We start from the raw sequence: 15,580 nt of genomic DNA, 5'->3' as shown, positions 1-15,580 counted from the left end.
ATGTTCTGATTTTGAACGTTTCTTTGAATATGTCAAAATGTTACAAATGGCTGCTTTGTGTTCGTCTTATTATGAGCCGTATTTGAGTGTGATTCATTTAATAAAACTTTAAAATGTGATCATGATCAATGAAATGTAAACGAAATCACTGCATACAGTGTACACATTTGACAAATAAGCAAGAATAACGGAATTTAGGATGTCGCACGACAAGGCTACAGACATTAAAAGCAAAGAGATCGATAAAATCAAACGTCGTCATAAAACTGACGACACTAATGTTGCAACAGTGTTTAGAGGTAGTGAAGATACATTCCAGTGCACCAAAATGGAGAACTTTGATGATAATGCTGGGAAACCTACAGAGTTATTTTTACAAGGCAACACCCATCTCGCATCTAGTACGACCAGCAGCCTGGCTGATACGCCCGGTGATTCTGGTGTTTTATGCTTAGACAGTGAGGCTTCTGAGGCTACAAGTCAAGCTCTTATGTCTCACAGTCTTATTGGTGCAGAAGAGTTAACTTGTGACAGTATTTACGATGCTGCCCCTTCCGGATCACAGGATATGATTAAAAGCACAAACAGCAGTATTATGACTCGTAGTGATATTGATAATCAGAATATAGGTGCCTCTGATGATATTGTCCCTGAACTTTTGGTTGAAACTCATAAAAAACCAACATATGAAAATTTACCTGATGTAGTTTTAAAAGCATTAGAAAGTGAAAAAGTTTGTACTGAAGAAGTAAAAAAATCGGCATTGAGAACTACTGAACCAAAAAAATCTTTATCAGAGGATATTGTTTATAGAAGAAGGTGTAGAAAAAAATCTCAGAGTGGGCCAAGTTCACAAAAAAAGAGAGTATCATTTCATGAAGACATTTTAAATAATACAAGAACAGATAATATCCATATAGAGAAAGGATTTATTTCATATGGTCAAGATAGTTCTTACTGTGATAGATTTAAACAAAAAAATGGTATTAATGATAGATTCTCATGGTGTGCTTCAGGAGATAGGACCCCAAAGTATGCTGCTGATGTCACTCAGCAAACTATGTCAGACATACTCACTTATGGTGATTCAAAGCATGATAGAAGTGGTATTTTTGAATACAACAAAACTTTTGAGAAAAATAACCAAGATCAAGATAAAGATATAGTGAACAATAATGAGAGTAAATTGTCTCATGATAAACTATATGCCTGTGACTCTAACAGTTCAGATTCTAATTTTAGTTGTGATTCTGAATCTTCTAGTGAATCATCTTCTTCACACTCTAATAAAACAGAAACATCCCCTGTCCGAAAGAAAAGTGACAAAACTCAGAAATCATATTCATGTGACGGGTTCGAAAATGGTGGCCATGTTGCTTTTATAAGGAAAACATATTTTTCGGAAGCAGATATTGACCAAACCCATGATCGCAAAAAGAAGCCCCTTGAAGTTACCCAGAGTCCAATAACAGTGAAGTCAGTTTTGAAGAAGAAAAGATACATTACCACTAATATTGTGGAAGAAAGGAAAAACAATAAAAAAGTGCTGAGTTTACTGGATACTAATAATATAATTGATTCTCTAAAGAACTTCTACAAAAATTTTAATTTCAACTTTGCCCCTGAGAAGGGATTGCCAGAATCTACTTTTGAATTAAATAATGTAGTAGAAGCTTTGCCATGCGATGTTAACCAAAATAAAAAACTATCAAAAAGTTTGGACTCAGGTTTTCAAAATGAAGATGAAGATGATTTTGTTGAAATCAATCTTAACTCCCAACATTTAGATGTTGACAAACCTAAAGATATAAAAAGTCCAGTTACAGGAGATCGGACACCAAATGAAGGATCTCCTCGTCACAAATTAACTTTAAATATGAAGGCTCCGCATGATAAAAAGCTGGTAAACAAGTGTGACATCCTACCACCCTTAAGTAAATATGTTGTAAATTGTGAAAGTACTGTTTATGAACATAAAGGTGTCTCTTACAGTTATGTGCATGACACATTTCAAACAGCCTTTGAAGCACCAAAGGAAACATTTGTCCCTATTCCTGAATCTACTCCAGTAAAAGAACTAATCTCAAGTTCAAGTAAACTAGATCTCAATTCAAAACAATCAGACAACGATAACTCTAGTAGAACATCAACACCAAAGAGGCAATTTAATAAGAATGTTCAAGAAGAAACTGAGCAAAAGAATGGACTGTCAAAACATCTCTCGTCGCCTAAGAAGCAAAACGTCAACCGATACAGTCGTAAATCGGCGTCGACAGTCCAAAAGGCCGAAGAAACGCAACAACCGATTAGCGATAATTGTTCCAACACAGATAACTCAACCTTGAAGGGAGCCGAAGATTTCAATGATGAATTTTTCGACAGCCCCTCCAATCAAAAGTTGCAATCTAACAAATCCGCTTTACTAAATAGATATCTGCGAAATGTGTGTCAGAAGAAGGACCTTGAACTAAAAATAAAGAACAATAAGTTCTTCCAGTTTAAACTGAAAATGGAAAAAGAATTTCCTAGCATCATATTTCCGTTTAAAGACGTGTCGGCGACGTATCACACTTCCGCAGCGAGGATGTCCCGCCTCATCGACAAAGAAGTGATTGAAAACAAAAGGCTTTCAGTGCGACTGCTCACGGCCGAGGAGCCCTCATACTTTGACAGTTTCGAAGATAACGTCGCCATTGAATGCAATGAAAAATTAAGGCTTCAAATATTTTCGTATCCCAACGAAACGTTGAACAGAGTAAGGAGTTTTTGTATTATAATTGTAAAGTTACGAAAAGACCTTGTCCTTGAATTTCGCATTTCAAAATAATATACATCTTACTGGTTATTTTGAAATTTTAAAGACATTCTATTTTTATTTTATTCTATTTATTAAAGAAAAAACAAAACAAATCAGTCTTCCAACAGCATAGGTTATAACTATTTTTGGGACATACTAAGTATATAATGATTTCAGATGATGAAAGTGCAATCCCCATACAACATGGACGACGGTTCGTGGACACCCCTTCTAGTATTCATAACTGACTATGCCCTATACGTCGCCGCCGTGAAACCTGGTGGAGCAGAATACGACATACTCTGTCGGTTACCACATAATGAACTAGATGCTATCGCGGTATGTTTATTATAATTTTACGTTTCAAGTATAAAAATATTATTTTATAGTATATCTTACGTCAAAATCTTCAACTTACATATAAGAATAAGTTAAATTAAGAACTACCTAATTACAAACAGTTTCCTATGTAAGTCAATATAACAACTTGGCTAACCAGTTAAGTGCAGTTAAGTAATACCAACATACTAATTACGTTGCTTCTGAATAATTACTAGTCATCTTTATAAAATATAAAATTAAGTACATATTTTACATATTTAGAATTATAATATGTAAACGTCATTAAGGAGAATCTTTTACATTTTGCTAATTATTATTAAACTTAATGAAATTTGTACGAAATGTTTACTTTAATACAAGGAAGAACGCTTCCTTCATTATTATTATTTATAACAGTAAAAACCTTATTTTTATTTCTATGCATGTGTATAATATATGTATTAGTTATGATATAATCTTTTCTCATTAACAACAATTATATAAAAATAACTTGACCTTACAAATGCTGTCAGGGCAAAAAAAGTCTTACTGATAACGGTCCAATCTACAAGTCAATGCCTTATTTATATATCAGAAATAAAAAAATAAGAACATTCATTTTCCTTTATATCAGCAATAATTATAATTGTTAAAACAATCCTCGCTTTTACAATAATTGCTCGTGTAACATGTTCCAAGTCAAGATCGTAATGTTTGATTGAAACTAACGTATGTAATGAATAATGTCTCATCACTCGTGTAACCGCGGTTGTGGGTTCGATTCCCAGTCGGGAGAATTATTTATTACTTTTCCTTTCCTCGCTGTGGTAAGAAGGCAAAGAACATTTAGAGTTCCGTTCCACTAATCATGAAAAGTATCGAAAAATCGTTTTAAAGTGGGGAACGGAGTGTCTTAACACTAGGTTACCTCTACCTACTCAGTTATTTACATAATACAATTCTGATATGTTGTGAAATATATTTAATTATTTACGTAAATGACATCTATACTATAATATAATAAAGCGGAAGAGTTTGTTTGTTTGTTTGAACGCTAAGATCTCTGGATCTACTGGTCCGATTTACTATGTTTTTGTTTTGTATGAAAGCTGCATTCTTCAGAAGTGCTATAGGCTATATAATATTACATTACACATATGGACTAATAAATTAAAATACTTTCTAATTTGACATGGAATTTATTCTGCCATGTTAATAACAACCGTCGTTGCTAAGCACCGGTTTGTAAAGTTTCTTTGTTGTTTTAAGAAAACGTCACACAAAATGAACTTATATTTTGATATTCATCCTTATAAAAATAAATATATTATATAATATTTAATAAATATTCTTATAGTTCAAGCAGGCGTAGCCGCGTCCGGGTCCACTAGTCTCTAATATAATTGACGCCATAAAAAATAAAACCGTCGCCATATTTACATTCTACTTTGATATATTAACAAAAGCATCTATTTCTGGTCATAAAATGTCACTGCGTATATTACGAGTCTGCGAAATGCTTTTCGAAACTGCACTGGCAATTGTCCAAATATAGTGTTTTTACAGTAAGCACTTTCTTTTGTGCGATCAATAAAGTGATTTACATATACACCTATTAGATATTTGTTCACTTGTTTTAAACATCACGGAGGAGAGTGGAGAAAATGGAAATATTAAATATTTCATTTGCACGAGTGGGAATCGAACTTGTTGCCTCTGCAGTCACATTTGGCTGTATAATTGCAATATAACATGCAATATCTATGATTTTAAAAAAATACAGTCGAATTGATAACCTCCTTCTTTTTGAAGTCGGTTAAAAAAGGAAAATAAGATTTAACGCTTTGCCGTTTGTAGTCTCGTAAATTGTCGCCATAAATAAATAATACGTTTTACGATGATTCACATACTTCCCCCCTTTATAAAAACTAAGACAAGTCTGCGTCACGCAACACTTGCGTGTTGTCCTTATATAGACTCGAGTGCATGCTCCACTTGATTTTGTAGCATGGGACCTATATATTAAGTCCATATGTCACCTTATTTGTTAATATTACTTTTTGTTAAAATTAATTAAACTTTTTTTAAATTAAGTAATTTAATAATAACATATTGTTATTCTACGGTTGATTTCTATGATATAGTTAACTTTATCTAGCGTTTCTTATTTAATCAGAAATAAAATAAACATAATAGCAACCTCAAATTTAAATAATGGTGGAATTCATGTTCTACTTTTTCTACATTTTAAATAAGTAAACTTTATAATTTAATTTGAATCCCTACAATCAATATTGTTTATCGTAAATCAGTCTCCAAACATAATACATCGAAGTTATAGATATGTATATCTGGTAATACTCACGTCCCTTGTCAGAAACGTGAAAAATCTTAAATTTAAAATCGCTTAATTAATTGATTAACTGTGCTACTCTGATATTTAAACACGTAATCTTTGGTTCAAGGAATATGCAGTAATTTCCTATAGAAAACCAAATAATATTTCTCTCGCTTGGTTGGCTGGTTTATAATAAATCCGAGTTATAGATATAGCTGGTAGCTTAACGTTTTTTACTTACTTTTTGTTACCTACTTCTGTATATTTTTGATATATTTACATATTTATTATTTACTTCTCGTATTTAAACATATAATAGTCGTAGATATTTATTTCAGCTTCACACTGTATCTCTCATAGGGCATGGTGGGTATATACATTACTGTTAGGACACGAATTTTCGAAGCATTGCGCGTTGACTCCGTTTTTGCCTCGATACCAGAGCGAAGAACTGAAAATATGAATAAATGATAATTTCCAATAATTCTCGCAGGTGGGCCCCGAAGCACAATACATCCAAGTGATAGATATAGCTGGTAACGTAGCGTGTTCGGTGGTGACGGGAGAGGCGTCGCTGGGCGCGAGGCTCGCCTCCTCCCTGGAGTGGAGCGCGCGCACCTCGCCTCTTCGCATACAGCGCCCGCCGGCCATGCTGCCTCTCAACTGTCGGCACCTGGCCTCCGCTGTTACTAGGCAGAGGCATGAGAAACGAGTAAGTCTATTGTTCTGTTTCTTCTATGGATTCGTATTTGTACTACTAGTAGTATTTACTCGTAGTCACTACACTAAAAACATGTGAAACGTACGGGCAAAATATTATTTTTACCATAATCTTGACCGAAATTGTTTTCTACATATTTGGCAAAAACACACAATTATACATTGTTAAATTTTAAATTCGAAGGTTAATTAATACATTAATAAATTTGCTTTAACGCTCGAGAGTTAATACAAGTACTCAAATGTCTCGTGTATACAGACAGTACTGCGTAGTGTGAATAATAAATAAAATTATAATGCAAAATTATGGACGATCCTACATTGGCTACATTTCACACGTAATAAAGTTACGAAGTAATATTCGTTGTCAATCTTACATATTCTTTGTTTTTGTACTTTTATTGTATAACCCAAGTATAAAATATATTTATTTATACAGAAATATAAAAATTTGGATGACTTGGATTAAGCTTAAATCTTCCATTGAATTTATACCTTTAAAAATATATTGCTATATACGTAGGTACCACCGATCCTATTCTATGGGCGGGCGTGTTCCGGCGATGCTGAAGACAGGCTCGTAGAAGCCCCCGGCGCCTTCGCTCCTCCATTGGAAGGCTATCTTATGTGCAAGACTGAGAAAAGCAAGCGTTTTGAGCCATGCTACTTTTTGCTTAGGTAAGTTGTTTTTGAGGGTTCCGTACCTCAAAAGAATATACGATCATTTCATTGTCCGTCTGTCAAGTGTTTATTTATTTTTTAGCTTTTAATTTAGCTTTCGTGGATATATCAATCTGAAATTAATATTAAATGTTTAAAGTCCAATATTTTTTTTTCCATCACATTTACAGTCAGACGACCTCGGCTTATATAAGCTTAAATAAAATCAAACAAATAGACATTTCTATGTCTCATTAATTTTATTAATGTCTGTTTAGTCATAATATTAATCACTTTAATGTTAAATTTAGTTTAAAAAAATATAACTTTGTTCATAGTATTTTTAAAAAAATTATAATAATATTGCAATTGCAACTGCAATATTATTATATGCTACAAATAATAAATACTTTCTGTTTTTATTATCAAAGCTATATAGTAATTAATGGACCAGCTCACATTTTATATCAGTGTAATTAAATGCCTCAATAAATAAGATAACTTTATAATATGCAAATAAAAAAAACAGATTTTGAAATGAACATTATTTATATTATATTATCGTTTCGAAATAGGCGGCAAGTAAAGAGAATGTAAATAAAAAAATATATACAAACAGTAAATTTCATTTTTTATTTATGGTGATTCTAAAAATCGTTCTAATACACACAAATAAATTAAAAACATACTTTCTTAAGATACGTCATGGAAATTAAATTTCTATAGCGTAACTAACACTAACGAGACTTAGTGAAAGGCAAATGAGTGAAACTGTTAAAGATGGCAAATGAGTGTACATTTTTAAATATCATCATTTTAAAACTATGTTACAAATTAATTATAGTTTGTGGTATAAATATGATTACTATTTATTAATTTTATGAGACCATTTTATTAGTTATGGCATTTTGAATTGAGCATCAAAATTGCTCCACTCAACAAGTAATGTCTCCAGAATCGACGGAAAGTGGGAAGCGGAGTGTCTTAACTCTGCGTACTCTCCTACATGCGGGATACAGCGTGAAGTTGTAAAAAAGTTATCAATTATTATCATAAAGATAAAAATAAAATAATCAGAACATATTGCTAAACATGTTACAATCTGCAATATATATGGCTACCTATTATATTACCCTAGGTATGTTCCTCGTTTCACAGAATAATCAAAAATGCTATAAATTCTTGTTTAAACTAATATTATTATAAACAAATGCATAAACATTTAAACGACCAATCTCTTCTGACCAATAAGCAATACACCTTTTTATCAAGATATGTACGTCGAAATTTTTATATGCTTTTTACCAAGGTATTTATATTTATATTATTTAATAAAAATACTGTGTAGAACAATAATATAATTATAATTAATTTAATTATCATAAATATACTTAAATTACCTTTTCATACAAATATGATTCACGATAAAAACAAAACAAGATTCTACTGTAGAGCGTACTTAATGTATTTATCTGTACACGCAATAGTTATAAGTTCATTCCCCGCTCAGGGAATTGTTTTCCTAAATTTTAATTATAGTGCATGCATAAATGATGTTTTCTCCGGTCTGATAAAACTTAGACTATCATTTCCTTAAACACAATAATTTCTAATAATGACGACGAATGTGGATTAAAATAATAACTTTATATGTTATTTCCAGGGCTGGCGTACTCCACTGGGGTGCACACTCCCCTGATGGCACACCTCTACCCAACAACATCGCCCTACGCTCAGTACTGGGTGTCCGAAGACACCTGGACCAGTCGAGACGGCCACACTGCTTTGAGATTGCGATGAGTGACTCCAGACTGCTGCTGGCGGCCCCAGACGACCCGACTGCCTCGTCGTGGCTCCAGTCTTTACTCTTGCATGCAGCACAGGTGAGATTGGCTTAAAAATTGATGGAATTTATAATTTATGTAGTTATCTTTTTTAACTTCACGGCGTATCCTATACAAATGCAAAGGAAACTTTTTATTATTAATACATCGTTTAATTTTTGATATATTGCTTGTTGTTTGCTGAATCACACAGCTGCGATTGGTGTTATTATCAGAGCGGGGATATTAAATAAATCATTACTCATAATGGGACCGTTATTCTAGTCTACCTCTAGTAGACAAAGTAATATCTTTTTTTCTTAAAAATCCTCCTCCTATCCAGTGGAGTAACTAGGGTATTTGCTGCCTGGTGCGGCTTAGGACTTGATGCCCTTTAAAATGGTCTAAAAAAAAAAAACAGATTCAAAGTGTCATCTACTCTCACGTAGATCAAGCATCAGACACAAATATGACACTGGGTGACATGACATGACATATGACATTGGGTACCTTTAAAAAAAATTTTTCGTCGACTTTGATGCCCCTTTCCTTTTGATGCCCGGTGCGACCGCACCGCTCGCACCCTCCTAGCTACTCTCCACTGCTCCTATCCTGCTATGTATATGTGAGATCCAGTGTGAAGCTGATATTATTTTTGATTTAATATTTCCTTGTACATTTAAATCGGAAATAAAATGGAGCATTGGGGCAGCGCCTGACTGTAAATACGATTGTGGGTTCGACTCCCAAATTCTTGTCCTTGCTCCGGCAATAAGACAAATAGCAAGTGGAAAATACAGTGTTTTAAATCTAATTTTTATTTTTTTATTATAACTTTTAAGGCTTTAGAAGAAAAGGACGGTGCAAAGAAGTCCGAGCGAACTGGCCCACCTCCAGGGTGCACTGTGTTAGTAACTCCTCACGAGGTAATCAGCCTCAGAGACACCTTGGACCTGGCGTTCGTAGCTGGCGCCGCGGCCTATTTGAAGGATAGGGGCTCCGATGCCTTGTTAAGAGGTGAAGAATTAATTTAAATATAACTCTTACTGAATTGATCGTGTTTCTTTTAGAATTCGTATATTAAAGCTATCTGCATTAGTTAAATATGAATATTCCATTTTTCTAGAATACATCGAGGATATGAGGACGGATATAGAAATATTGGCGTGTGGCTCCATTAAGAATTTGACGGCTTTCAAGATTCCCGACACCGACGAGAACTGGTGTTGTCTGGTAAATACTTTACTTATTTATGTTAAACGTAAGAAGTATTATGTAATATTTTCATTTCCTTGCTCATTTCCACTCATCGCCCAATTCTTCCCACGAAACGGAGTGTCTTAACATTAGGTTCCCTCTCCCTACCCATCTATATATAAGATACACCGTAAAGTTTGATAGATTTTTAGATTTTCTTTTTAATATTTAACAGGAATGGAGTGTATGCGAGGCTCGAGAGCGCGGCACGGGGCTGGCCCTAGTTCTGCCCAGCGGCGCGGAATTGGAACGTTTAATTGCAACGCTGGAAACCGCATACAATAGACTTACGGTAAGATATGTTATAAGTTGATATATGGTTTTGTTAGAGAATCATAACATACTATAGAAAATAACGTTAATATTAGATATATAATTATTTTAAATAATACTATTTTTTTATCTGTGTCCAGAAAAGCAGTGACAGTTTCAAAATCAAATAATTAATACATAATAGTAAAATATTATACAATTTTTTCAATATATTTATAATTTTACCTTTCTATTCCAGCATGAGCCTTTCCCCCTAAGTGTGGTAGAGGCAAACAAATACGCGTGCAGCACCGCCCATACAAAATATGAAACGGCCTGGTCCCACATGCTGCCGCAACAGTAAACTTATTAATATACGAATAATAATATAATAATCAGGTACTTATTATATCTATTTTAATAATCTACAGATTAGAGTAAATGTATTTTTTTTTATATTATTTTTTGGTTTATTTTTTTAACTTAATACATTTTACTCTAAGCTGAAGATCTATAGTAGATTCTTCATATGAAGGTTTCTACGCTGGTCGTATATATATATGCTTTGTGATATAAGTAGTGATATTGAATAAAATATCTCGAAAATATGGTAGTCAAAATTAAAATCGAAGTATTCTTCATTCAATCGATCACGTTATATGAAAATGTAGTAGTGTCACATTACCTTATCTTATATTTTATGAATAATAAATGTATTAGAAAAGATTTAAAGAATGATTAAATTCGTTTGAAGTTATTTTCATCTATATGGAATTTGAAATTATGAAATAATATATTTTTTATCTCTGTGGTTGTTCGAAACGAAAGTGTTAGATATTAATTTTATAAATGTTTCTTTTTAGTTAGTGATTAAATTAATTTAAAAAAAAAATGTATTTATATTATCTCTATAATTTTGGAGTATGACACTTTTCTTTTTAACAATCACAAGTATGATGTATCAACTATTATCACACTTATATTATTAATCTACTAATATTTTATTTATTTCTGAAATTATTATACTTTTTTAAATAAAATAAATTGTATATTTCGTGAAAATTTAAAAATATATTTATTGAAACTCAAAAAATGTTCAATGATACTCAATTGTCACAAAATATTTTGATAAGCTTAGAACATGTATTTACATATTATTTAAGCCAAAATCACATTATAACTTAAATGGTATAAAATTTATACTATAAATAATTTCACATAATATAATCCTACTATGTATTTCGTAATATACCAGTCGAATATCTAACAGTCATGTTGTTCAATATCATTGTTATACTTGATTTTGTGAAATTATTTATTACCATTTATGCTAAAATTAATATTAACTTACTTTATTACATTTATGGCTTGGGCGGCTTTGTAAATTAATTTATACTGAAAGTCAAAGTAGTTTATACAATAAAATCTAATTTTAAGAATTTCTTCATGATAAAAATCTATTTAGAATATCTTAACAAGCCTATATTTTTGTATTCATTAGTGCAAGTCTTTTAATATTATTTTAATTTTAGAGATTTTTTTGTTTACATAAATTCAAACGAGATATACTTCAAAATTCAAATTGTATGAACTAAAAAAATAATCAAAAAATTATGAAATATAATGAAGTCATTCTTATGGTTAGATCTGAATTAGAATATTTCACCGCAATTGCCTACTCTTAGCAAAGATATATTTCAAGGAAAGCATAATATGAGAGATATTCATATATCTTATAATATTAGCAATATGCAAATAAATCTGTATTCATATTGAAAATAATATTATTATACATTCGTCGTGGGATAATGGGAAAGGAATAATAGTAAAAGGCACATTCTAAAAAATGGCGGAAAGCACAATATAGTTTAATTAAATGTTAAAATTTCAATGCTTTTACGGTTATAGCGAATACTTTAGTTAGCAACGTACATAATTGCTGTTTAGATAGGGTTAATGTTTCGTAGATTAGCACGTTTGGAAATATACACATACATAACGTCGGCGTCAGTACAGGGCCTTATAATTGCAATTTTTGTTTTTTTATTATCGTGAAAATGAATGAAGTCTCCCTCTTAAGTCGATAAAGCAGTACTATCTCCTCCAATCTCCAAAGTTCCTGCACTGACGGCGACGATACATACATATATGTAATTTGTAATAGTAAAGACGTATCTATCATTGATGCTATTCTATATATTATGACACCGTTAGTGGAAAAATGGCTTAATTCAAATTTTTATATTATTTACAGCTTCGTGGCAGTTTTTAATTTGTGTTTGTATAATTTTGTTTTTACTATTAGGCCATTTTTGTACTATCGGGGTCGAATATGGTTATATTATGTGTAGTGAGAATAAATGAATATCCCGTCTAATTATCGTATGACCCTATATTATAAATAAAACTACTTCTTGATATGAAAAAAACTATGCATCTATCTCTTCGTAGCGTTACTATTTTGATAAAAATATAAAAATTGTTTTTGTCTTTTACATAATTAAAAAAGTAATGTAAAGATGACTTTCGTTGCTTTAATGATATTTTCAAAATGTTTTTACACACTTAAAATTATAAAAGAATTGTAAAGTTTCGAATTTAGTTGGTTAATATCAATGTTGTTAGAACGTTATAGCTTACTTAGCAAATCTAAGACGGAGCAAGTTCAAATCCTGACTAAGTTCGAAATTTGATATTTCTTCAAATATAAATCAATGTTTAATTTGCGTAGGTATATATATTTTTATTCAATACAATACAATACAAAATTTTGTGTAGCATTATCGAAAGTGCATTTTAGTAGATTCTATATGATACTTTAGCACCTGAACATTTATTTCTGCTATTCATATACTCTAACAAGTATATTCTTTATAGCACTTTCGATATTTTACACGAAGGATTGCCTCAATTTTTGTTTAAAAACATTTTTGGAGAAGTATTTTATGGAGAAAGAATTATTCTGAAACTTGAATACGGCGAACGCGAAATTGTTAAAAATATTTTGGATTCAAAATCGAATCCAGTACGACGTTCGTCCGCAAGTTTCAACAGAATAAAGACTGTTTCAGAAGCGACGCTTTGTAGATTTTGTACAAGAAAAAGTGTTTTTTTTTATCGCGGACCTTTTGTAGCTTTATTATTTAAAGTTACGTATAACGGTTGCGTTATTTTTTTTCTACGTTGGCAACATTTTTTTTGAAAAAACACATTGAAATGGAAATAATTCAATGTCGAACGCCTATTATATTATAATATGAATTAAAACTATGGTTGTTTTACATATTGCTTCGTATTGTTACCTATATCAATGTATGATATCATTAATGTGTATATTGGGCCGGTGTAGGCCATGTGATATTATAGTACTATAAGTGTAGACTTAGGGTCGAGTGTGCCTCGGAAGCTTAACTTCTTTTTGTGAAACTTAGTTCATGCTGCCTTAAAATTTGATTGATTATTTTATGTTATTGTATTTTAAAACGTATTTTTTATATTTTTTCCTTCTAAAACTATATTTTTTCAAGTTCACATTACTTTAAAAATTAAACAGCTACACAAATTTTAAGATTTACTTTATTAATAGCTTTTTTTCATAATTTTTTTTTCTAAAACTGTCATTTTTAAGGTCAGCGTATACTAAGTTTTACTATGCGTAATTATAAGTATCAGCTTTCGTTATTTTGTATCAAACAAAGCTTACTTCTTATACATTTTCTGGTGGGCGACGTATAATTTCTATGAAAGTATAATAAATGTTACACTTTTGAGGCACTTTGTGTAAGTTTCGTAAACTTTTTAGTTTGTAATTATTGCAATATCTCAGTGTTGTTTTTTTATTGTGTTTAAATCAATTTATTTATTTTTTTACATATTTCATAGTTTTTTATTTTTTAATAAATCAAAGAATGAACTGAATTTTATGATTTTAGCCAATTTTTTCTGAATTTTATGTTATTTCAATATTTTTTATTAGATATTATTGTAATATTTGTTAGTTATAAGAAGCCTTTTAGTACAGTGACAATATTGTATGTCTGTCTGTCTGTTTAGTTTTAGAGTGCGCTTATAGTGTTCTGTGATTCATATTGTGTATATTGTTTGTTTGTACTGTACTTTTGTTGTTCCGCATAATATTAGTGGCTTATTATTAGAGCAATGTTTACCATAGCTGTCTTTGAATTGAGATAATTCGTGAATTTTTTTTACCAAAAAAATTATGTTTGGTTGAGATGAAAATATTTCTCTTTAAATTATTCGTTTGTGTAATACTAATATAATAAATTGGTTTCTGAGAACTGTTTTGGAAAGAAGATTCATATTGTTTTTTGCATTACAATTATGTATTAATCAGCTTTGTTGTAACTTTAACGCTACTCTAAAATGTTTTATTATTAGGTACTTAACTAATGAAACCATCCAAATTTTTTTTTTGTAAATTCGTAATTTCGTAAATCTTGTGTGTGTACAATTTCTTTTATTGTGTGAAATATGACGATTATTCGTCAAAAAAACTAAAGAAAGAAAACTAGAAATATTTTCATCTCGACGTTTACAAACGTACTTGTTGCTGTTATCGAATAAAAAAAAAATACTCGTTTAATATTTTTCATGGAAAATTAAATTATTATTGGCTTTTATTATTTGTTTTTGCCAAATGTATATTATTAGGGTGTTTGTCCAAATCTATGCTAAAGTATTATAAGAACAATAATAACTTTAAATACATAAAGTAGGGGCAATTTTTGATGCATACAGTATAATTTCGCAATAGAATAATTTGTATGATACAATTAGATGTTTACCTATGTATATTCCGAGACGTTTTCCAATAGAATTTTGAATTAAATAATAATCAGATAACCTTTACAGTGGTTTTATTTAAATCTTTTTCTTTTATCTTTTCACCTTTTCAGTAACAAATATATTTAATTTGTCGTCATTCTTGACTATCATAAGGTTTATTCTGTAGAATATAAAATATTTAAAGTATTTATAACAACTGCGAATAAACAAGTGAATGTTTATGGCTGACAGTATTTTCCAATGTCACGTTATAAACAAAAACAAGTTTTATAAATTATTGTATTTTATAGTTTAACCTATTTTTATGAAAGGAGGTTCAGATTATTTATAACATTACAATTATAGTAATACGCCATGGTGGCCATAAATAAAAATTGTTATTATTTAATATTATAATTTTCTTGCTACTCGTTAAATAAATATGTTCCTTTCAGTAATCTGGTTCTATAGTAAATAGTTTTGAAACCAGTTTATTTCCATACCTGTGTTTGCAACTTCTTGAGGCACATTTATACTTAATAGTTACTTACATTTAAATATCTTTACTATGTAACTATGAATATCTCCGAAAAACGGTGTTGCGTTCAACTCTACACCATGACTTGA

At 30.9% G+C, this 15,580-nt stretch overlaps 1 protein-coding gene across 1 annotated transcript; it reads left to right on the top strand.

Annotated features, from left to right (window-relative positions):
* Positions 1-39: 39 nt before the first annotated feature.
* On the top strand, positions 40-11,357 carry prd1 (pleckstrin homology domain-containing protein pruning defect 1). The gene is made up of 9 exons (XM_085185494.1): positions 40-2,755; positions 2,975-3,136; positions 5,950-6,168; positions 6,700-6,854; positions 8,500-8,719; positions 9,502-9,676; positions 9,786-9,892; positions 10,092-10,208; positions 10,428-11,357. The coding sequence occupies exons 1-9, from the start codon at positions 200-202 to the stop codon at positions 10,530-10,532; spliced, it is 3,816 nt and encodes a 1,271-aa protein (XP_085041620.1). The 5' UTR covers positions 40-199; the 3' UTR covers positions 10,533-11,357.
* Positions 11,358-15,580: the final 4,223 nt, after the last annotated feature.

This window comes from Heliconius melpomene, chromosome 5, assembly GCF_056956725.1.
Source record: "Heliconius melpomene rosina isolate 202511_hmr_F chromosome 5, ASM5695672v1, whole genome shotgun sequence".
NCBI classification, from domain to species: domain Eukaryota; kingdom Metazoa; phylum Arthropoda; class Insecta; order Lepidoptera; family Nymphalidae; genus Heliconius; species Heliconius melpomene.
The sequence above is the reverse complement of the archived record's forward strand: the minus strand, read 5'-3'. Positions and strand labels throughout refer to the sequence as shown.

Coding starts and splice junctions, on each gene's coding strand:
- prd1 (XM_085185494.1), top strand. CDS start 200: ATGTCGCACGACAAGGCTACAGACATTAAAAGCAAAGAGATCGATAAA. Junction 2,756..2,974: donor CCAACGAAACGTTGAACAGA/GTAAGGAGTTTT, acceptor TAATGATTTCAG/ATGATGAAAGTGCAATCCCC. Junction 9,677..9,785: donor CTCCGATGCCTTGTTAAGAG/GTGAAGAATTAA, acceptor CCATTTTTCTAG/AATACATCGAGGATATGAGG.